We start from the raw sequence: 24,038 nt of genomic DNA, 5'->3' as shown, positions 1-24,038 counted from the left end.
CAGCTTGTGGTTGCCTGAGGAGCCCTTTGCCAGCAGACGCTGGCCCGTGGGATCTCTCTGCTGTGGCGGTGGCTTTCTATCCCCCTCGTTGGGCTGTTGCCTTCAGTCGGGACTTTGCGGCCAGGACTATAGGTCCTGTTCCACCCAATCAGTTAATTAGCTAGCCCCCAGTAGCTTCTGGACCTAGCTTCAGGGTCTAAGTACCCCCCTTTGTGCTCCGGTTTCCGAGTCAGTTCCCCAGGTCAGTACCGGCGGGCCACTACCCTGTCCCGGTTCCACCGAGCAGTCTTCCCGGCTCCTGCAGACAGAGGCCTCTGTCTGCCTCCTAGCTAAAAGGTGCCTGGGCTCCTACCCTGACACCTGTGAGTCTGCTACACACAGGCCTGACCTCCACTGAACTCTCAAACTGATCTGTCTCTTCCCGCCTCAGGCCATCCGAACTCATCGGTGGGCGTGACCAACCGCCTGGCTCCGCCCCCTGATGTGTCCATCAAGCATTGAGGGGGGGGGTGACTAGGGTTTAAAATGTTTGGCTGCTGTCACCTTGTTAGTGGACTAGTGTAATGCGGGGCCCTGACTACCTGGCCCGGCCAGGGCGTCTCACACACAGTATGTCGCCACAGCTCAATTATTTCACATAGATGCTATAAAAACACCACACAGTAGTGAGGAAAAGAATTGAGAATCCAAAAATACTTAATTCAGCCATTTCATAGACTCAGGTATATAGCTGTAAACTAACACACATATTTATGAATGTTTGTTTCTTACTAACACGTATATATGTATATTGTATATTTAGTGATTTTCCTTAACACGGTATATACCAGCACATGTAATTTGAAGATGGCTGCCACATCCTGTCTACACCCAAGATGATGAACAAAGGAGAATTCCTAAAGTTTAGACTGACCAATCCAATAGAGATTATGCAAATTTCTATACGTCCTGAGTCCAGCCGGCGATACTTGATTGGACTATACTTTGTTTACACCCCTTACTTCTCCTGGACTGTATAACGTTTCAAACAATAAAGAGCTAGTTGTGCAGCATCTGTCATGGAGAAGGTTCATAACTGATATAGTGTCAGTTTTCTTCTGGAAGTGCACTCATGACAAATTTGGAACAGTAGTCAGATCCCGAGAGACCGCTTGAGTCTCAGCCCCAACAGTAGATTATACCCATACTCCCTCAAAACAGTGGTCCCACAATACATTATATTCACACAATATATTGTAGCCACAATCAGGGCCGGCTCCAGGTTTTTGTGGGCCCCGGGCGGAAGAGTCCCAGTGGGCCCCATCCACACACAGACACCGATACGAACATATACATATTTAAAGACAAACTCACAAAAATACATATAAACAGACAAATCTATACAGTCATATACACTTACAGACACACACACACACACAAGTCTGCTGCATACATACAGACACACACACACACACACACAAGTCTGCTGCATACAGACAGACACACACACACACACAACTCTGCTACATACAGACAAACACACACACAAACTCTGCTACATACAGACAAACAAACACACAAACTCTGCTACATACAGACAAACACACACAACTCTGCTACATACAGACAAACACACACAACTCTACTACATACAAACACATACAACTCTGCTACATACAGACAAACACACACAACTCTGCTACATACAGACAAACACACACAACTCTGCTACATACAAACACATACAACTCTGCTACATACAGACAAACACACACAACTCTGCTACATACAGACAAACACACACAACTCTGCTACATACAGACAAACACACACAACTCTGCTACATACAGACAAACACATACAACTCTGCTACATACAAACACATACAACTCTGCTACATACAGACAAACACATACAACTCTGCTACATACAGACAAACACATACAACTCTGCTACATACAGACAAACACATACAACTCTGCTACATACAAACACATACAACTCTGCTACATACAAACACATACAACTCTGCTACATACAGACAAACACATACAACTCTGCTACATACAAACACACACAACTCTGCTACATACAGACAAACACATACAACTCTGCTACATACAAACACACACAACTCTGCTACATACAGACAAACACATACAACTCTGCTACATACAAACACATACAACTCTGCTACATACAGACAAACACATACAACTCTGCTACATACAAACACACACAACTCTGCTACATACAGACAAACACATACAACTCTGCTACATACAAACACACACAACTCTGCTACATACAGACAAACACATACAACTCTGCTACATACAGACAAACACACAACTCTGCTACATACAAACACATACAACTCTGCTACATACAGACAAACACACACAACTCTGCTACATACAGACAAACACATACAACTCTGCTACATACAGACAAACACACACAACTCTGCTACATTCAGACAAACACATACAACTCTGCTACATACAAACACATACAACTCTGCTACATACAAACACATACAACTCTGCTACATACAGACAAACACATACAACTCTGCTACATACAGACAAACACATACAACTCTGCTACATACAGACAAACACATACAACTCTGCTACATACAGACAAACACACACAACTCTGCTACATACAAACACATACAACTCTGCTACATACAGACAAACACATACAACTCTGCTACATACAGACAAACACATACAACTCTGCTACATACAGACAAACACATACAACTCTGCTACATACAGACAAACACATACAACTCTGCTACATTCAGACAAATGCACACAACTCTGCTGCTCTGTGGGGCCCACACCCGCGGCTCGGCGGGTACAGCACCCGCGGCACTGGCAGCACCCGCGGCTCGGCAGGGCCCACACCCGCGGCTCGGCAGGGCCCACACCCGCGGCTCGGCGGGTACAGCACCCGCGGAATCGGCGGGTGGGGGCATTGGCAGGGGCCAGGGCATACATCCAGGGGGTAGAAGCAGCTCACCGGGGCCTATAATGGGGAGGAGGGGAGGGCACTTACCCGATTAGGTCACGGTGGAGAGGGGGCCCACACAGCGCCGGACAGAAGCTCGCCTCCTTCATCTGTGGGACTGAGAAGGCGGTAGCTCCGCCCACAGATGAAATTCAAACGAGGATGTCTGCGCGCCTTAAAGTGACGGCGCCGCAGATTGCTGCCGAGGACTGCGGTCCCCGGAACTCGGCCGGGGACCGCAGAACTGTAAAGGCGAGTGGGCCCCGGCCAAGGGACAGGAGAACTGACGAGGCCGAGTGGGCCCCCCCAGCTCTCCAGGGCCCCGGCATTTGCCCGGGTTTGCCGGGTGCTGACGCCGGCCCTGGCCACAATACATTCTATCAACTCACAGGATGATATTCCCACAGTCCTTTCCATTCACTCACAGTAAAATGGCCCTGAAGTACTTTATAGACAGTGTAAATGTTACTCTAGTACCTTCCCTCCATGCAATCATTTCCTAACAGTACATTCTTCCACTGTATGATGTCCCAACATAGCCTAATGTCCCCACAGTACATTCCCTCCAAACAGTGTAATGTCCTCACAAACTGAATAATTCAGTACTTTTCCCTCCACACACAGTACGAGAGTCTCATAGTATATTATATCCACAGACCATAATGTCTGCACAGCAAATTACCTCCACACAGAACAGTGTCCCACACATTCTATGAAGCCAAATACAGTAGATTCCACCACTCACGGTATGTCCCCCACTATACATTCCCTCCACATAGTATGTCCTCACTTGATAATTTTCTTACAGCACTTTCCTGCCACACACAGTAAGTTTCCTCTACACACAGTGATGAACCCCTGGAATATTTAGTTGAGCCACAGTATGGTTCCTCTAATCACATTAAAGGTCCAGTCACACTAAGCAACTTACCAGCGATCCCAACAACGATAGGGATCGCTGGTAAGTTGCTAGGAGGTTGCTGGTGAGCTGTCACACTGCGACGCTCCAGCGATCCCACCAGCAACCTGACCTGGCAGGGATCGCTGGAGCGTGGCTACACGAGTTGCTGGTGAGCTCACCAGCAACCAGTGACCAGCCCCCAGTCTCCTAGTTACAGCACACATCAGGTTAATTAACCCGATGTGTGCTGCAGCTAAATGTGCACAGAGCAGGGAGCAGCGCACAATGCTTAGCGCTGGCTCCTTGCTCTCCTAGTTACAGCACACATCGGGTTAATTGCCTGATGTGTGCTGCAGCTAAATGTGCACAGAGCAGGGAGCAGCGCACAATGCTTAGCGCTGGCTCCTTGCTCTCCTAGTTACAGCACACATCGGGTTAATTACCTGATGTGTGCTGCAGCTACATGTGCACAGAGCTGGAGCCGGCAGCACAGGCAGTGAGAGCGGAGGAGGCTGGTATCAAAGGTAAATATCGGGTAACCAAGGACAGGGCTTCTTGGTTACCCGATGTTTACATTAGTTACCAGCCTCAGCAGAAGCTGGCTCCCTGCTCACTGCACATTAGTTGTTGCTGTCTCGCTGTCACACACAGCGATCTGTGCTTCACAGCAGGACAGCAACAACTAAAAAAATGGCCCAGGACATTCAGCAACAACCAACGACCTCACAGCAGGGGCCAGGTTGTTGCTGGATGTCACACACAGCAACATCGCTAGCAACGTCACAAAAGTTGTTCGTTACCAGCGATGTTGCTTAGTGTGACGGGGCCTTAACTCTAGACTTGGTACCGTCTCCACAATATGATATCCCCATAGTGAATTCCTCCCCCCCCCTTCCCCCCACACACACACACTATGTCCCAACACAATTTATCCCCTCCACACAGTATAGTTTTCCCCCCATAGTACATTCCCAGACAGTAGTATGTCCCCCACACAGCCTAAAGTTCCCCCAGTACATTCCCTCCAGAGACAATAGCATATTAAAAAAGGGTACGTATTCTCCAAACTACCAACATGATTAATGGCCCCATAGCACTTTCTATCAGCAAACAGTACAATACTAGTGTGGAGGGAATGTACTATGGGATTTGTCTGTACAGTAGTAAACTACAGTCACAGTATAGTTTACCCACAGAATTATGTACCCACTGAATACAGTATGGTTTCACCACAGCACATTCCATCCACACATTACATTCCACCCACAGACAATATTGCCAAATGGTGCTTTTTTTTTTTTTTTTTTTTAAACACGCCAAGACCCTTACATTACACATAGTACAGTGTGTGTGTGTGTGTGTGTGTGTGTGTGTGTGTGTGTGTGTGTGTGTGTGTGTGTGTGTGTGTGTGGTTTGGGGGGCCCTTGAGACAGACATTCTACTTTTGATGGAGGGGCAATTTAGGGACAGCACTGTGGTTGAATATACCCCAAGGAGGTTGTGTGTGCGCTGCTAAGGGGTCTATAACAGTGGTACCATATAGTGTGGTAATATTAATGGGCCTCACTAGGAGTAATAATAATGTAGCTGGGGACATACAAGGAATTGGGGGAAGCTAGCATAAAACGTATATTGCCGCATCATGCCAAGTCACACCCCTAGTCTCACTCAATGTTTTAAAAAAATTAATTAATGAGGCCCAATAATACTCCAATACTTGGTTGGCTCCACATAAATCTCACACACACACAAAGATTCTCGTTACAGTATATTCAACCACAATGCTGATGCACCTACATTATTCCTACAGCAATAGTATGATGCCCATAAAGTCCAACCCCTCACATCCCACAACCCCCTCAATACAGTATAATGTCCACTGCAGTACCTCACACACATTAAATGGTAACCCTACAGTACCTCCCTCATTTATACCATAAAGAGCCCCTCAAGATAAAATACTCACCACAGCATATTTCCTTCACATTATGATGCTTCCAAGTACATTACCGCATGGGTGTCACAGGACATATGGCCCCACAAGAAATTATATCCACGCAGTATATTGACACCAGAGTACAGTCAACGCAAATACCATAATATTCGCACAGTACATTATATCCACACACAGTAAAAGTCACAGCATGATGTCCCCACATTACATTTCCTCCAAATGCAGTATATTATTTACACAGTACAATATCCCCACACACACAGTTTTCTCCACGTTACATTACACCTATACACACCCGCAGAACATTGGCCCAACAGTACATTCTAGCCACACAGTATGATGCCCCCACAGTAAAATTCCCCCCACAGTATAATGTCCTCACAGTATGATGGTTACCAAGTATATTATATCCATAGACAGTAAAATGTAGTTTTGGAACACAATAATGGTCATTACAGCATATTCCCCTCAATGTGATGTCCCCACAATATAGACCCTCCACAGTACATTCTGGCAATTCAAAACAGTATGATATTCCCACAGTACTTTCCCTCCACACAGTTTGATGGCTGCATAGTAATTATATCTACATGCCAGATACTGTTCCCAAAGCACATTACCTCCACAGTACATTCCCCGCAATACATACACAGTAAAATGTCCCCACACCCTGATGCCCCCACAGTATTTGCCGTTCACACAAACTATTTCCCACAGTACTTGGGGCACAACACACACACATATATAGAATATATATATATTTTATTATAGTATAAAATTTATATATATTATATATATATAGTGCTTTTTGGCATGTGTGGTGGGAGTTGGAGGGGTTCTTTACAGGTATCATACAGTGGGTGGAGTGGCAATGTAGAGGCATACTGTAGGGTTGAAGATATGGTAAGGAGAGTTTTATTGGGTGTGGTGAAGGCCAATAAGGTTGTACCATGTTGTCTGGTTGTATTAATGGGCCTCACTAGGAATAACGATGCTGTATTGGGGACATACAAAGAACGTGGCGAGACTAGAGGAGTGAGTTGGTATGGTGCAGCCATTTTATTTTACACCAAGTCACTACCCTAGCCTCCCCCAATTATTTATACATCCCCTGCTACAGCAGCACTGCACCTAGTGAGTCCCATTTATATTTGCACAGACACACAGTATAGTACCAAGTTATTGCCCCCACACAGTAAAATCAATACAGTATATTCAGCCACACAGTATAATGCCTCTCCATTGCCCCTCCACCCACAGTATGTTGCGCATAAAGAAACCCTCAACTACCTCATAGTATAATGCCACAAAGCCCCTCACAGTATATATTCTGCAATCCTTCTCAAACAGTGCCCCTAATATACCTCACTTTCATATGCCGTAAAGAACCCCCTCAACACAATTTAATGGTCATTACAGCATATTCCCCTCATAATAAGATGTCCTGTGCTGACAGTACACCAGCCTAAACAGATTACACCCCCCACAATTAACTCACAGTATGCCCCCCTATGATTGTCCCATAGTAAATTATATCCACAGACTGTATACTGTTCCCAGAGTAAGTTACCTCCACACAGATAGTACACACAAGATACTGTATATCCTCACAGCACATTCGCTCTATACACATGGTCTCTGCAAGAAATTTACTGTTGGTAAATTGTACATTTTCTCCACACTCCCTCACAGTAGTGTCCCTACAGTAAATTACCTTTACAAAGTATAATGTAACCATAGGATCATGTACACACTGAATACAGTATGGGTTCACCACAGAACATTCCTCCACAGACAATCAAGTTTCCCGCACACAGGATAATTTCCCTACAGTACAAGGTCCTCAGACAGGCTAATTTTCACAGTACTTTCCCTCCACCCAGTATGTGTGATACCAATGTGATATGACAAAGAATGTGTGTGATTAGATAGGCATCCTAATCAAAAAAAGTGTGATCACAGGTATTATTTGATCCATCCAAAATTCAGTATCAGAGAGATGTCCTCTGATTGACCCTATTTCACCATGACCAAGCGTACGTGTTAGCAGGTCTTGAACAAACCACTATTATGAGGAAGGAACCTTACAGTTCCACATATGCATGAAATCGTGGTTAGTTAAAAAACATGTGCAGGAAACTGGCGATTTAAAATTCACAGCTCATTGCCATATATGCAGGAAATTAGTGGTCAGCCGGCAACATGTGCAGGAAGCTACTGGTGTCCACAACAGCGTGTGGTCAAGTTACATGAACATGACTCAGCTGTCACATGCTGGTCACCAATTCACCACTCAGTGCACACAACATACAAAGTTTTGGTATAAAAATACAGGACTCGCTTAGAGAGATTAGGGACATTTTTCCAGGACGCTCAAGTGGACGCACTGTTCCTGTAATGCAGAGGCCGGGTTGTTTTCCTTCTCACCAATAGAGTCCCTCTGGTGAGAAAGGTGTGCTACAACATACGGTAATGTTGATGCATATTTGTTATTGTATAAGATTCTATGACTATAAAAGTAGTGCTAATGCCTATGTACCATTGATTATTCATGTGCTATTAAAATAAATAGTATCTTGCTATAAAGAATCTTAGTATTCGTGCCTGATTAGGATATCAGTGAGCGCTTCAAGTACGGGCTTTCAGCCCCCTTTTTAGGAGAATTTAGCAAGACAGTATGGTGGCCTTAAAACATTATCTCCACACAGGATAATGTTCCCAGAAAACATTTCCTTACACACTCCTACAATACCTCCCTCTTTCAAAGACCCCCTCCTCCCAGACACAATGTCATGCTCAATACACAGTATATGCCTTCCACACACTATATCCTTACAGTACATTCGTTCACTCCAAAACAGTATGATATTCCCACACCTGCAACACACACACACACACACACACACACACACACACACACACACACACACACACACACACACACACACACACACACACACAGTCTCTGGGGAAGAGAGCTTGGACAAAGCTCCCTTAGAGCAGAGGACAGGACACCAGAGTCCTGGGCTGCCATTAACTCCATATTATCACTGCACCAGGGTGGAGAGAGAGGAGATATCACATGCGTTTGCGTGCAGTATAGAGAGAGTGAGCATATTACACACGGTTACGATTAAGCATTGTAGCACGCCTTATTTTATACCTTAAGTGGTTGTCCAGCTTTGTGATGAAAGTCTGCAGACTGCTGAATCCTAATAGCTTATGCACTGCGCGCTGTCAGGATTTTGTTTGCTGGGTGCTCGTGACGTATGTAATTTATCCTTCTAGCCGCATTCTGATGTATTGAGCGAGGCACCAAGCGCACAATTAAAGTGAATTTAGAGGTTGTGCACGGCTAATTGGCATGAGACTGCACATATGTAACTTCCTTCTCTCGCCAGCACCGGAGAAGCCTTACAGTGATCACAAACATCACCAATTTGGATAACCCCTTAAAGGCTCCTAACAAATACAAAGGCAGTAACCCCTAATTTGTAATATTTAATGGCCATGCTAATGCAGTATTGCACCATCTGATAAGTTAAGATTAAGGGGTACTTCTCACATAGCGAGATCGCTGCTGAGTCACGGTTTTTGTGACGCACCAGTGACATCATTAGCGATCTTGCTGTGTGTGACACGGAGCAGCGATCTGGCCCCTGCTGTGAAATCGCTGCTCGTTACACAGTGCTGGTTCATTTTTTGGACGTTGCTCTCCCGCTGTGAAGCATAAATCGCTGTGTTTGACAGCGAGAGAGCAACGATCTGAATGTGCAGAGAGCCGGCTTCTGGCAGCCTGCGGTAAGCTGTACCCAAGGTAAATATCGGGTAATCAAGCGAAGCCCTTTGCTTGGTTACCCAATATTTACCTTGGTTTCTAGCGATCGCCGCTCTCAGGCTGTCAGTGCCGGCTCCCTGCTCACGTAGCCGGAGTACACATTGGGTAAATAAAGCAAAAGCGGTTTACTTATTAAACTGATGTGTACTCTGGCTAGGAGTGCAGGGAGCCAGCGCTAAGCGGTGTGTGCTGGTAACCAAGGTAAATATCGGGTAACCAAGGAATGTGCTTTGCTTGGTTACTCGATATTTACCTTAGTTACCAAGCGCAGCATTGCTTCCACGCGTCGCTGCTGGCTGGGGGCTGGTCACTGGTGAGATCTGCCTGATGACAGCTCACCAGCGACGCACCAGCGATCCTGACCAGGTCAGATCGCTGGAGCGTTGCTAAAGTGTGATGGTACCCTTACTACATTTGTATAGGGTCAGAATCAATAATACAAGGGAATAAACTCACCAGAATCACCATCAGTACATTCATACATCATCTGAATTACCATCAGTAAATCACCAAATCCACAAACAATACATAATTATAGCTCCAAGCTTACTACAGTGATCAACTGAACTGTCAGGTCAGCCCCCTATACTATTGTAGTCTCATGAGCTTACAATTCCTAGTAGGTCCTTAACAATGGTTAAGAGATACTGGGAGTGATCAGTCATTATGAGACAGCGGACCATACAGGAACCACATTACTGGTTATACAGTCAGTATCAAATATATGCAGGTACCTTTTATAGGCTAGTGGTGATTTATATTTTCTGAAGTCGTTCTTTTAGATTTCCTTCTGGTCCAGATATCATGATTCCTTTTCTTTAGTCTCCTACAGAATATCCTGACATGGTGCCCTAAAAACAAATAAAACAGAGTGAATATAATGTTCCAGAGTATAAATATCTGTCCTATGCTGAGACCCTGACTATATAGTTACTCCCCGTTTCCTCACATCCCAACTCCCCGCATCCCCTACCAACTCCTCTTACCTCATATTTCCCCTTTCCCATTCTGTCTCTAGACATCTCCTCCCCCCTATGCTGACCCTGAACTAAGTCTTCAGCACTATTGGAGGACTTACCATACCTGTGTTCACCACCTATGGGGTACAGGACAGTGATATCAGCAGCGCGATCAGATGACCTGAAAGACGTGGGTAAAATTTTAAATGTCCCCTCCTGTCTTGGTGGCAAAGAGGTAAATGGCAATTAAATAAAGAACTTAATGCTGCGCTTATGACTGGAGAAAAATTTTAGGGTTTACAGAGACAGACCCAAGCAACCTATATAGACGGAGGCTATAAAAAGTTGTAGACCGGGGGGGGAAAGTCAGGTAATAGATCTAAAATAAATTAAGATGGTTACAACTTACCACATATGATGCTGGAGACTGCTGTGATAGGCATCAAAACTTCCCCAAATAATGACTAGTAGGCAAATGGTATGACCCAAGATCCAGGGTATGATCCACCACAAGAAGGGATATGCTGCAGGAGATTGCACCATTGTTGCTAAGCAAGTTGCGTGCTCTGCGGTCTCAGGGTGGGATGAGCCCAAAGGAGTCTTGTCAAGAACAGGGGGCTGTTCGGCTCTATCCCGGCACAGCAGAGAGAACCCCCCCCGTTATGTAGAGTGCAATGCCGCTGCTAGGATGCCTCGGCCGATGGCATCCTCAGCAACACAGCAAGACACAGGATGCAGAGCCTGCAGGAACTTGAGGGTGACTCAACTCCTTTGGGCATATCCCACCCTGGGACCTCGGACCACACAACTTGCTCAGCAAGTATTTGTGGAATCTCCTGCGACACATCCCTTCTTGTGGTGGATCATACCCTGGATCGTGGGTTTTGCCCGCTAGTCATTTGGGGAACTTTTGATGTCCTATCACGACTGTCTCCAGTATCATATGTGGTAAGCTGTAACCATTTTTAGTTTATATTACCTGGCTGATGTTTTTTTTCCCCAGTCTACAACCTTTTATATCACTATTTTTATAGCCTCCCTTTATATTGGTTGTTTGGGTCTCTCTCTTTTAACCTTAACATTTTTCTGGGGTGATAAGCACAGCAGCAATTTATTCAATTAACATCTTCCTACTACAAATCCACTCTTTCCATAGCAACAAAACCCTTGCCTTCTCCTGGATCTCCCATGGATTTCAGTACAATTTATATGCTGACACTCAAATCTACCCCTCTGGGCCAGATGTCACCTCTGTTCTCCAGATCCTTGCACATCAGCCATACCCTCACTATCCTACTTTTTACAACTCAATATAAACAAAAAACAAACTAATCACATCTTTCCTCCGTCTCACACAGCCCCCTACCAGATCTACCACAATAAATGACTCCAGGCTGTCCCGTTTCACAAGTCCACTGCCTTGGCGTGACCCTTGACTTTGACCTGTCCGTCAAACCATACATCCATGCCTTAAAACACTTGTAAATCACTAATATTTTAAGATTTTTTTTTTCTTTCCTGAATACTAAAAATACCAGTGCATCTCCCACAATATACTCCGCTGTAGCTTTCCGACTAATACTCACACCCCTGCAGTCTGTTTTACCTCTGTTTCTCCCAATTAATCCACCTTTACTAATCCTCTACCTATTGCTTAACTGGCATAAACTGCTAAAAAGTGACCTGAGTACCATCAGTCCCCTTCTTACATCTATGAACTAAGTTTTCCATACTAATGTGTGACCCTTACAAGACCTCCTCCTATCTTCCACTTTCGTACGTTCCTCACCCAACAACTAACAGCTTCCAAGACCTCACCCGAGATTTCTTCCCCACCCATTCTCTGGAACTGAGAGCCCCAACACTTCCAGTTGTATCCCAAATTTGAGAATCCTCATCTTTTCAGGAAGGCCTACAGCCTGTAGTGACCCCGCTGCCATCTCACTACTCCCAGAGCTGTCATCACTTGACCAGCACCTGCCTTTCCCCCACTCGTCTATGGTTTTAGTGGTGTAAACAGGTCTCAATGATATATCAAAAACTAAAAACACATCCTGTATAATAAAACAAAATCAAATAAACAAAAGACAAGTGTGAACAATTCATTAGGTCATTGACAGTGCAAATCTTACAGATTTTTATTCCCATGGTCACATGATCTATAGTGGCCAATGAGAGGCTGACTTATTCATCTCTTCCCCACATGCCGTTAAAGTGTAATCACACCTTGAATTGTTATTTCAGAAGTCAATACTACACATTAAAACTTATTTGTCAAGTGTCTTACCTGAGAAGTCTTTCTTCTGGACTTGAGCTGTAAGTTAATTTACAGGTAAAATATACAAAGACCAGTACGAATACTGAGATAGGATGCTATAACTCATCTATTGAGGGGTGGGGGGGGGGTGGAGCTAAATGCCAACAGTCAGAGGGGAGGAGGTAGCAGACTACAGTAATTTACTGCAGGTTCTCAAAAAAAAAAAAAAAAAATTGTTTACAGTTTAAATTCACAAGGTTCCATTACCCAGAATCCCAGTTTTAAAGGTGTACACACCTGTGATTACTTCATACATGACCTATACAGTCTGCAATCAGGGAAGACAAGTGTAAAATCTTTATTCAAATCAGGAAAAACAACCAAATCATACAAAAGGCACATAAGCTAGACTGTGTGGCTGCAGCTCTGCCTCTCCTGGTATTAGTCAGGGACACTATGTATTAGTCACATGCAGGTATGATGGGGGAATTGGGTGTCAGGGGAGGATGCTGGATTAGTTTCTCTACAGAAATAATAGTGGACAGAAAGGAGAACTTGCTGGCCAGCAGGTGAAGAATAACACACACACACACACACACACACACACACACACACACACACACATCCATCACTCCACCCCCAACAATAATGCTGTGTAGTTTTCAGACACTTGTTGATCATACCTTATGAGTTACAATCTTAGAAATTTAAAAAGGTTTGGTTAATTTGCCATCTTTGCAGCCAATAATATTGCAAAGATTACAATTGCACTTGTTAGAGATTGATAAGGGCTGGATATAGTCCTAGAAGACCTCCGAGTGTTACACACAAACACAGCAATATTTAATAATGTCAAAGTGACCCCATCATATTCCACTAAGGTTAAGGGGTTGGTAACTGTCCTGCACTGCTGCAGGGCACATCACAGTCTGGTTTATTTACCCAGTGTTTTACATCTTTCTATTCCTACCTCTATTGCTGAGCTGTGATCAGTGAAATCTCACTATCCAGATTCACTACAAAAGCAGCTGCTGCATTCCCTGCCTGGGCTTTTATACAGACTAAAATTATATATTGACTTTAAAATATCTAAGTATGAAATTGCCATTATTAGTTTACAAAATATATTTTGCACTTTAAAGCTTAAATGTTTGAACACAAAACCACATTTTTTGCTCAAAATGCTAGTAATAAATTGTTAAACATAAAAGTAATAAACAGATGAAACTCTTGTATAGTTGTTACATAGCATAAGTGCAGCTTTACCCCATGATGTCAGTAAGAGCAGAGACTGTTCTCTAACACCGCCGACCACTAAGTGGAATCACAGATGTACGGTGTCTACTAATTATAGGAAAATGGCCACCAATTGTGGAAAGGGTTCCAGATGTGGCTACAATTATGGGGAAACCGACTTGTGTGCATTAGTTTGTATGTGTGATTATGTATATAATTATATTTGCACGTGTGTGATGTGTATAAAGTCTAAAAATCACTAAACTAAATCCTACACATTTGACAGCATCAACGTTTTTAATACCAATTTAGAAAATCATGGCAAATAAGCACAGTGTAATTTAATCACTTTTTGCAGAAATTTTACTAAATTGTGGTAAGAATATTAGCACAATACTTTACTGTAGAATTGAAAATTTGCATAAAAACCAGAACCATCACGTGTTATGGGCATACATATATTCTAATGTCATTGCCTGTATTTTATTTTCCACCATAGTCTGAAATTTTGGTAAAACCAGCATATTTACCACAATTTTGAAAAATTATTTAAGGCTTGTCCCTTAAAGACAATTCACATAGTTGAATCATAACCGCATGTAGATACAGGCCAGCATCTACCCACAAAGTTTAAAAGAAAAAAGGTAATGGCTGGAACGACACACAAAACCACATTTTTGCTTCAAGATAATGAAAGTGTTTAAAAAGTTGGCAAATAAAAGTAATGGACAGATGAAACACTTGTATAGTTGTTATAGCATACCTGCAGCTTTCCCACCCCATGATACCAGTTAGAGCTGAGACTGTTCTCTAACACCACCGACCACCAAGTGGAATCACAGATGTGCTAATTGTAGGAAAAATGGCTGCCTATTATGGCAAGGGTGCGGCTAATTTGTTTTCTATGGGTGTGGCTGCAATTATAGGGAAATTGACTTGTGTGCATTAGTCTGTGTGATTTTTTTTATGAAGATAATTATATTTGCGTGTGTGTAAAATCTAAATTCCCCAAAAAGCTTTACACTACATCCCAGTGGCATCCTACACATTTGGATGGTATCAATGTTGGACTTTTTGGTGGGGAAATTACAAGTAACCACACCCAAATGGAGTCTGAGGTCACCTGGAGCCTAAGAGCCACAAATCCTCCTGGTCTTAATGATACTACATTTCCCTGAAAACTACAGGTCTGATATGTATCATTTGTGTTTACCATCTACATTTCTGCAGTGCCATGTGGATGTCATACTCAAAATAATATTTCCATATTCTCTACATACTTTTCAATATGACACATCCCATTTTACAACACATTGGCTCCAGTTCATCAAGACTGGGGTTTCTGTGGTAAGATCAACTGGAGCATTTGTAAACTTTTTTCCTAATTTTGAGTTGAACGTGCTCAGCAGACAAGTCTTAGTACCGACCATTGTGGTATGAGCGTGTGTAATTTGTATACTTGTATAGTGAGGACATCGCACCTTACATGTTAGATACAGACCCCTCATATGTTGGTGGTTACACTCATTGTGTGAAATATGACCTACAATATAGACAAGCAAATGGCACGTTCTAATGAGCACAGACTTTCTAGATCTTACTCAAACTTGTGAGGGATTTTGGGGAATTTCAGTACCATAGAAAACAGTATAAATGCACCAAAGACATTCAAACGTTTAGGGTTCATTATACACATTTCTAAGAAAATAGGAACATAAAACACCTTATTTCATTAGCAAATAACAAATAAAATATCCTTAATGTCAGGCTTTAAGAGTAGAATTAAAAATCTGTGTTACTCACCAAGCTGAGCAGGGCCATTTTCAGGGCCTCTCATTGAGCACATGGTTGGCTTCATGAGCAGTCCCCCTGGAGCTGACCTACCTTTCTGGCAGACCCAGACAGACTGCTCTCTGGAAGGTTTGGGGTTAGCTTTTCAATTAATGTTCTGAGCCTCACCTGAGTTTTCTGGTCAGGATTGGTCTGGAAGGTCCCATGTGAATGGAGGACGGCATTGACCTACCCAATCAACCTCCTAAGCCACTCCCAAATCTTTGGCCAAACATGGAGGTTCTGGGCTTTCTAGACCCCAAAAGGTCATATTCTTGAATTTGCGCCAACATTTTCATGCTGCAGGCGCCATTGTAATGAGTGTGGGTCAAATTACATCAGCTAAAAAAGAATGCTGGAAAAAAAAAAATCAAAACTAATGAATCAAATCCAAGTGTGCTTGTTTTTTCTTATCATTTTGTATATTTACTTGGTACGACGAATGCAAATTGAAAAATGCGTCTTTAGAGATGTGTTCAGGGTATGGATTTTTTTTCAGGTTTTCTCCAATCCTGTGAATAAGGAAGGAAGAAAAGGAGAGTCTATTCTGGTGATCGTGGGTTTTGAACCCTAGACCCAAAGCTCCAAAGCAAAAGGTCTACCTACTGAGCTATGGAGTCAATGAGCTGTTTCCTTGTAAATAATATATAAATCCTCTGTATTGGTTGATCTTTTTTTTTTAAGTAAATAAAACTACCATCCTTAATGTCTCCAAAGAAAAATGTTTTAACACTCAGAATTATTGGGTTCATTCAGCAGTGATTTTTTGAGAGAAAACCTTCAGCGATTGAAAATATAGATAAAGGAAGAAGAGAAGTTTTACATCTGTTCTTTATGGGATTCGAACCCATGACCTAAAAGCTCCAAAGCAAAAGTTTTAACCAATGAGCTATATAGCTGCTGAGCTTGTAGCTTGTAAATAATATATAAATCCTCTGTATTGGTTGATTGTTCCTTAAAGTAAATAAAACTACCATTCTTAATGTCTCCAAAGAAAAATGTTTTCGCACAAAATTTTTGGGTTCATTCACCAGTGATTTGTTGAGAGAAGACGTTCACGGATTGAAAAATGTGGAAAAAGGGAGAAGAGAAGGTTTACGTCTGTTCTTTATGGGATTCTAACCCAGGACCTACAAGATCCAAAGCAAAAGCACTGACCACTGAGCTATGGAGTTAATTAGCCTTATCAATTCTCATAATATATAAATCTTATATATAAGCTGAATTTTAGAAAAAGGTAATAAATCTACCATCCTTGTCTGGGGGGGAAAAAAAAAAATCTTTTCACACACGTAATCATTGGGTGTCATTCCCAGTGATTTGTTCAGAGAAGACCTTTACAGATTGAAAAATACAGTTCTCACACCTCATTCATTAGAGGGAAACCTATCTATTGTTCTCTGATCCTGCAAATAAAGGAAGAAGAGAGGTTTTACGTCTGTTTTTAATGGGATTTGAACCCAGAACCTAAAATGTCCAAAATAAAAGCACTAACCACTACACTATGGAGTCAATGGTCTAGGCCGCTGCTCATAATATATAAATCTTCTAAGGAGGCTGAAGTTTTCAAAACGATAATATTACCATCCTTAACGCCTGCAAAAAAAAAAAAAATCTTTTAACACACGTAATAATTTTTGGGTTCCTTCACCAGTGATTTGTTGAGAAAAGACCCTTCACAGAATGAAAAATACGGTTCTCAAACCTCATTCATTAAAAAGGGATACCAATGTTTTTGCAATTTTTCTCCAATCCTGGGGATTAAGCAAGAAGAGAAGCTACAATTCTGTTCCTCATGGGATTTGAACCCAGAACCTAAACACTGAAAAGCCAGCAGCTCTAACCACTGAGCTATAGTGGGCAAACCTGCAACCAATAAATAACTCTTCTATATCACATTTCTTCTGGGGGGGGGGAAAGTTACTAAAATGACTCTGTCTTCATAAAAGATATGTTAACGCCCAGAATTATTAGAGGTTCATTCATCAGGGACACATTTTAATTCGTTGACAGTTGATCTTCTGGTGAAGTTTCAAAGAATGAGTCAAATTTATTACCTATGAGCAATAACAAATTCTGATATCGCTTTGATTAAAACTATTTGGTTTTATGGCTACTGTTAGGGATAGGGCTGCAGTTGGAGATAGGGCTAGGGTTAGAATATGGTCTGTATTGGGGTAGGTTTCTTAGAAGCTCATGTGATTGTTCCTTTTTCTCCCTTTGTAAATTGTTCTCCAACTCCCAAGGAAATTTCCCCTCTATGCTCAAAATATGCTTTCATAGATAGGTAATTATTAACCTTTTATAAGAAAACAGCCCAATTAAAGAGTTAAACTCCATACCTACAACATTGCAGGCAGCAGTTTTAGCTGTGAGCCACAGGCTACATTTGAAACCATGGATAATTTCCTTCTTTCTAAAGAGCTATGTGTTTTTTTTTCTTTCTTTACAGACAATCTCATCATTATATACCTATAATATAGTTATTTTTTTTAACTAACTAAATAAAATAATAAAACACAATTAGAAAATTCACATTTTTTAATATACTTTTTAACAATAACAATAAACTTAACAAATCAGTGAATAATATAAACACACTTGGTAACCTTGTAATCGTAAAAGTCTACAATACAAAGAACAGCATGTTTATGGTGATCTGTAAAAAGCGGAAAACATACATATTAAATCTAAAAAAGAGAAGGCCATTTTATACTTGTTTGGCAAAATACCACTACTAAAAAAAAAAATATGGTTTATTTTTTGGCTTATTGATTCATAGTTGTGTGAACAAGTACATCACAAAAATGAAATTGGGTTCTTGCACTATGTGTTTATATATGTGTTTATATAGGCTCATGTGTATGTTTGTACTAGGTATATAAAGTATGTGTGTAATGTGTAAATATCCATGTATGATGAATTAGCATGTGCCCATTATGCTTACTGTAAATGTGGTGTGATTACATGAGTGGAGCGAGGAGACCTAAACTGGGGCACAGCCCCGAGACAGTAATGGTCCTGGTACAGGTCATCTGCCATTTTATCCGGTCAATGGTAGGCAACAAGCTGCGGATTGAACACATCAGTGGATATGAAACAGGTTTCTTGACTGCTCAGTGCATTGGTAAGGCCAGTGTCACACTTGCGAGTGCCTCGCGTGTAACTCGTGCGATTCTCCCATCACATCACCCGGCACGGACTGACACTCTCCGGACAAGAGCGTCTCAGCTGCATAGAGATCCATGCAAATGACCCACTCCTGTCAGCAGAGTGTGCGGTCGTGCCGCATGTGATGAGAGACTCGTGCGAGTTACACACGAGGCACTTGCAAGTGTGACACTGGCATAAGAACAAGTTTTGACTCTCTCCAATGCTGCTTTCATAGATGAGTTACATCCACAGGATCTGCTTTGGCTGGATTTTCCCCTTTGATCACACCATCCTTGGAATACGCCCAACACTGTGGCATTACAAAATCCCACGTTGGCAGGTCTTGACATACTGGTGCTGGCTACTCAAATACCAATGACCAAGAGTTTATCTGATCAAGCGATTTCATGCTATTTTCTGATGTTGAATTTCCATACAATGAAGCACAAAAGAAGATCTTTCTAATAAAGATATCATCCAGTGTAAGTGAATGCTCCCATTGTCCCACTATCATATAAAGAAACCGAGGGTCACATCATATTTGTTGGCAATAGATCCATTTAAACAGACTCACTTGTGGCACAATTCGACCACCAGTAAACTTTTACCAATTGGTCGCCACAGGGTATTGCATCTGATTTAAGGTGCAATACTCATCCCAGGTAAGGAAGAGGTTAACCAGTGGTTTTCACTTACAGAACACACACACAGCTAAGTGCTTCCCCGCTGGAACTGGGCTAAAGGTGGTCATCATAATAACGGGATTTTCCCAGCTACCAGTGAGTCATCAGGAAGGTGGGGGCAGCACACGGGAAGTCAGAGAACTCACAAACATTCACCTCAGAATAGTCTGGGAAACAGAAGAACACGGTCGCAGGGGAGAGTGCTTCAGAACTTTCCCTGTTAGGACCGGCCCGACTGGAAGAAGCAGGAGTTTACTGGATGAGCTTGAGATACAGAGGAGTAACACGGTTGCTGAGGGGAGAGCTTCATTGCTCCCTTGGAACCAGCGCAGTGTAGGGTGCAGAGCCCTAGCGTGGAACATACTCTACGTTGGACCACCAGAATCTGCAGGACAGGCGGATTGTACGTCCCACTGGCCATCACAAGGTCCCAGAGCACAGTGGCACATAGGGGCTGGGATTACAGTCAGGCCCCACAGCGGATCCGTGTCACCTGCACACGGGACAGGAAGGTAACTTACAAAAACTGGGGTCCCCAAGTAGCTTCAGGCCACGGGGATCCATCTTTAAAATCGCAAGAAAGGAGGGTCCCTCAGTTCGCAACACCGGTGTGCCTTCCTTGGACTTGCCCAGGATCGGCTGGGGCCCATGTCGGCAGTGACCAGTACCCTGAGGGCAGCACTTGAACTATGAGTAAAAAGACCTTGAACTGCAACCGCTGCCTCAGCCTCGAGACTGGAGCCACTGGAGACTGCAGGCAGGTGACGGGGAAGCAGGTAGCAGAAGAACTGGAGGCTGCAGGCAGGCAGGGCACAGGAAAACTAAAAGCTCTAATACAAAGACACAGATGTGTAACACAAAGTAAGTTTTCTCTGCACTTTCGCAGTATTTCAGAGTAAAACATAAACCCCTGTAGTAATGCAGCTAATGTCTGATATGTTACCTGTGGTTTCGGGCAGCACAAATTTCTTCTCAGGAGCCCTTTTTGACTATTATAGGTAATTCAGCAATGAACCAGATGAGAAATGTTGTGAAATGAATGTTTGAAGGAGCTGGAGATGATCTCTGACTGCTGTGATTATGGATCTTTCGAGTTTTGTGGAGAGATGAAATTAATCAGTCAACAGTAGAGGAATGACTCCATTAATCAGCAGTAAATGAAGGAAGACAAATTAGTCCTGATATTTTTTCTACCATACTTCCATGAACTCTTCTATTTGTGCTCAAACTTCTCATTACCACAAACTTCCTTTTTCATTAGTTCTTCTTCCTGATGTCCATGTCTTACCATGAAAAGGTGGAAAGCTTTTCTGATTGTCATCTCCTGGGAGAACCACGTCCATATGTCTATCTGTGGACTGATGGATGACGTATCCATCACAGAACAAATCGCACAACTAATCTCACGTTTTTCTGTTTCTCTGTTTATGACTAAATAAAATTGAGTGTATTGATAAAGAAAATCTTGAAAGTTTTGGCGCTTTGGATGTGAAGGTCTTCTTTGGACAAGTAGATGTGTAATGAGTTTGACAACAGGCAGTAGTAATGCCAAAAAATATAAATAACTTTTATTTCAATACATAAATTCATTAAAAAATAATAAAGTACTTCTGTGTCTTGGCATTGCTTACAAAATTGGAATTGCATTTTTCGGAGGGTTGGAATAAGCTTTCAATTATGGTATTGCTGCAGATTTGCCCCATTGACTTCAAAGGGGAAAAACCAAAAGCGTTGAGCACTTTCTATAAACCCTTCACGACAACTGCCGTTCATGTACTGCTCAATTAGGAAATGGGTGTGTGGAGTGGGTTCACGGAGTGACCATGCCCCATATCTAGCAGGTAATGGCAGTTTATTACAGCTAGAACCTACCGCTAACAAATAGGTGGAGCTCCGCCTACGATTGTTAAGCTGTAAATCCCACTGTCAGAGTGTAAAACAGGCGCCGGCAGAGCAAAGCGCCATTCTAAGTGCCCATGACATGATGACACGTCATTAATGGGTAGCTGTGACAACAGGGGGTCTGTCGAAAATCTCCATACTTATCATTACAGCGCTCCTTGGAAACCTAAGAACACTGAAAAGTAAAAGAAAATGTTTTTAAGAAAGGTGGGAAGAAAAATAACAAAAGTTCAAATTACCCTCTTTTTTGCCCCATTAACAATAAAAATAATTAAAAATACACTTATGTGGTATCGGTGCATTCATAAAAGTCTGCTCTATTTAATTATAAAATAATTAATCCGCTCGGTAAACACTGTAACCAAAAACAACTCAAAAACATCAAAATTAAGTTTTTTGGTCGCTCCAATATTACAAAAAATGCTGTTACAAGCGAGCAAAACGTCATATCAATCCCAAAGTGGTATCAATAAAAATGTTGTCTCGTGCCGCAAAAAAACAAACCATCACATGTCTATGTGGACAGAAAAGTATAAAGTTATAGCTCTAGGAAGAAGAGTAGGAAAAAATGAAAACGCAAAAACGGAAATTGGTCGTATTGAGAAGGGGTTAAGAAGAAGTAAAAGCCAGTCCAAGCAAAAAGAAAACCCCCAAAACTGAGACTTGAAATTATTCATGTATTTGGTCGTTTTTTCGAAATACTTTACTTCAAAGTAATGTATTTTATGCAGTGTGACTGAATTTAGAGGCATTGCAACCATGAAGATTGCTTTATAAAAGTGTAAATGTGACAAAAAAAGCACAAAAAAGCTGCAAATAAAGAAAATTAGGGAAATGGTTATCAGTATTCCTCTGAATATGGAAATTAATGGCAGTGATAACAACGTAATCTAATACAGCGGATGTGGTGAGGAGCCGGCTCTTGGCAATCACTGATCACAAACAGAACGTAAACTACTAAAGTTTAATGTTAAGTTTTGTTTTTTGGTTTTGTGTCTTTACTACAATTTCTTCCTTCTGTTCTTCAGACAATCCATTCTCCATAATACTAAAAAAAAAAGAGAAAAAAATAGTTTATCGGAGATTCGGTAGTACATGTTGTACATGGTCATTTTTCCAGCAGAAAATTGGTAAAAAGCTTTCATGACTCAAGTAGACCTGTGGAAATTATTAAAAGGGGTGTGTAGGTATATGTGTCTATATGAGCATTAGAGTTGAGCGCGGTTCATGGTTCTCCAGTTCTAGGCTCGAGTGATTTTGGGGCATGTTCTAGATCGAACTAGAACTCGAGCTTTTTTCAAAAGCTCGATAGTTCTAGAAACGTTCGAGAACGGTTCTAGCAGCAAAAAAACAGCTAAATCCTAGCTTGGTTTCTGCTGTAATAGTGTAAGTCACTCTGTGAATCACACTATTATGACATTTCAGTGTATAGTGTGCGTGAACAGCGCCTTCAGATCACTGCTGTTTCTATAATGGCGATCGCCATTTTTTTTTTTTTTTTCTTGTCTTCCTTCCCTAAGCGCGCGCGTGTAGTGGGGAGGGCCAGCATGTCAGCCAATCCCAGACACACACGCAGCTAAGTGGACTTTGAGCCAGAGAAGCAACGGCATGTGTGATAGGATGTCCATGTCACATGTCCCTGCATTATAAAACCGGACATTTTCCTCCAGCACGCCATTATCTGCCTTCTGCGTCCTTGGTGTCAGACATCAGTGTCGCAGCTCCGTCCTCCTGAGTCCTATCGCAGATACAGTTGTATGCGCTGCATACACAGCGTTAGACAGCTTAGGGAGAGCACTTTATAGCAGTCCTTTTAAGGGCTCAAACCGGCAGGGTCAGAGTTAAGGTGACAGGTCCTGAAAACAGCGCCAGCGTCTGTGTAGCCAAGGTCAGGGATTTCCTCCCTGCATTTCCCTATTAGGAGGGATAGAAAGGCAGGCTTCCATTCCTCTACCCAGAGCCCCAAAATCCTGGCACTGTACCCTCGTGTCCTCTGCATACTCCAACTCATTATAACTAAGCCATTATACTAGCAAACACTCAGTGTACCTAGTGGCATCCTATCTGTGGCTATTGGACTTTGCTATAGTCCCACTAGTGCAAAGACATTTGCAGAGCACGTCTGCCTGCATTGCACACTCCAACTTTTTTAAACTAAGCCATTTTACTAGCAAACACTCAGTGTACCTAGTGGCATCCTAAACGTGGCTATTGGACTTTGCTATAGTCCCACTAGTGCCAAGACATTTGCAGAGCACGTCTGCCTGCATTGCACACTCAAACTTTTTTAAACTAAGCCATTATACTAGCACACACTCAGTGTAC

At 42.4% G+C, this 24,038-nt stretch overlaps 1 protein-coding gene across 1 annotated transcript in view; it reads right to left on the bottom strand.

Annotated features, from left to right (window-relative positions):
• Positions 1-21,240: 21,240 nt before the first annotated feature.
• The window catches only part of LOC142257920 (NACHT, LRR and PYD domains-containing protein 12-like), a 90,315-nt gene continuing 87,517 nt past the window's right edge, over positions 21,241-24,038 (bottom strand). Inside the window, exon 9 of the mRNA XM_075330210.1 lies at positions 21,241-22,761. Within this exon, the coding sequence (XP_075186325.1) occupies positions 22,671-22,761 (91 nt within the window). The 3' untranslated portion in view covers positions 21,241-22,670. The remainder of the gene's footprint in view (positions 22,762-24,038) is intronic.

Source organism: Anomaloglossus baeobatrachus, chromosome 12 (genome assembly GCF_048569485.1).
Source record: "Anomaloglossus baeobatrachus isolate aAnoBae1 chromosome 12, aAnoBae1.hap1, whole genome shotgun sequence".
NCBI classification, from domain to species: domain Eukaryota; kingdom Metazoa; phylum Chordata; class Amphibia; order Anura; family Aromobatidae; genus Anomaloglossus; species Anomaloglossus baeobatrachus.
This window is presented reverse-complemented; position numbering and strand designations above follow the sequence as displayed.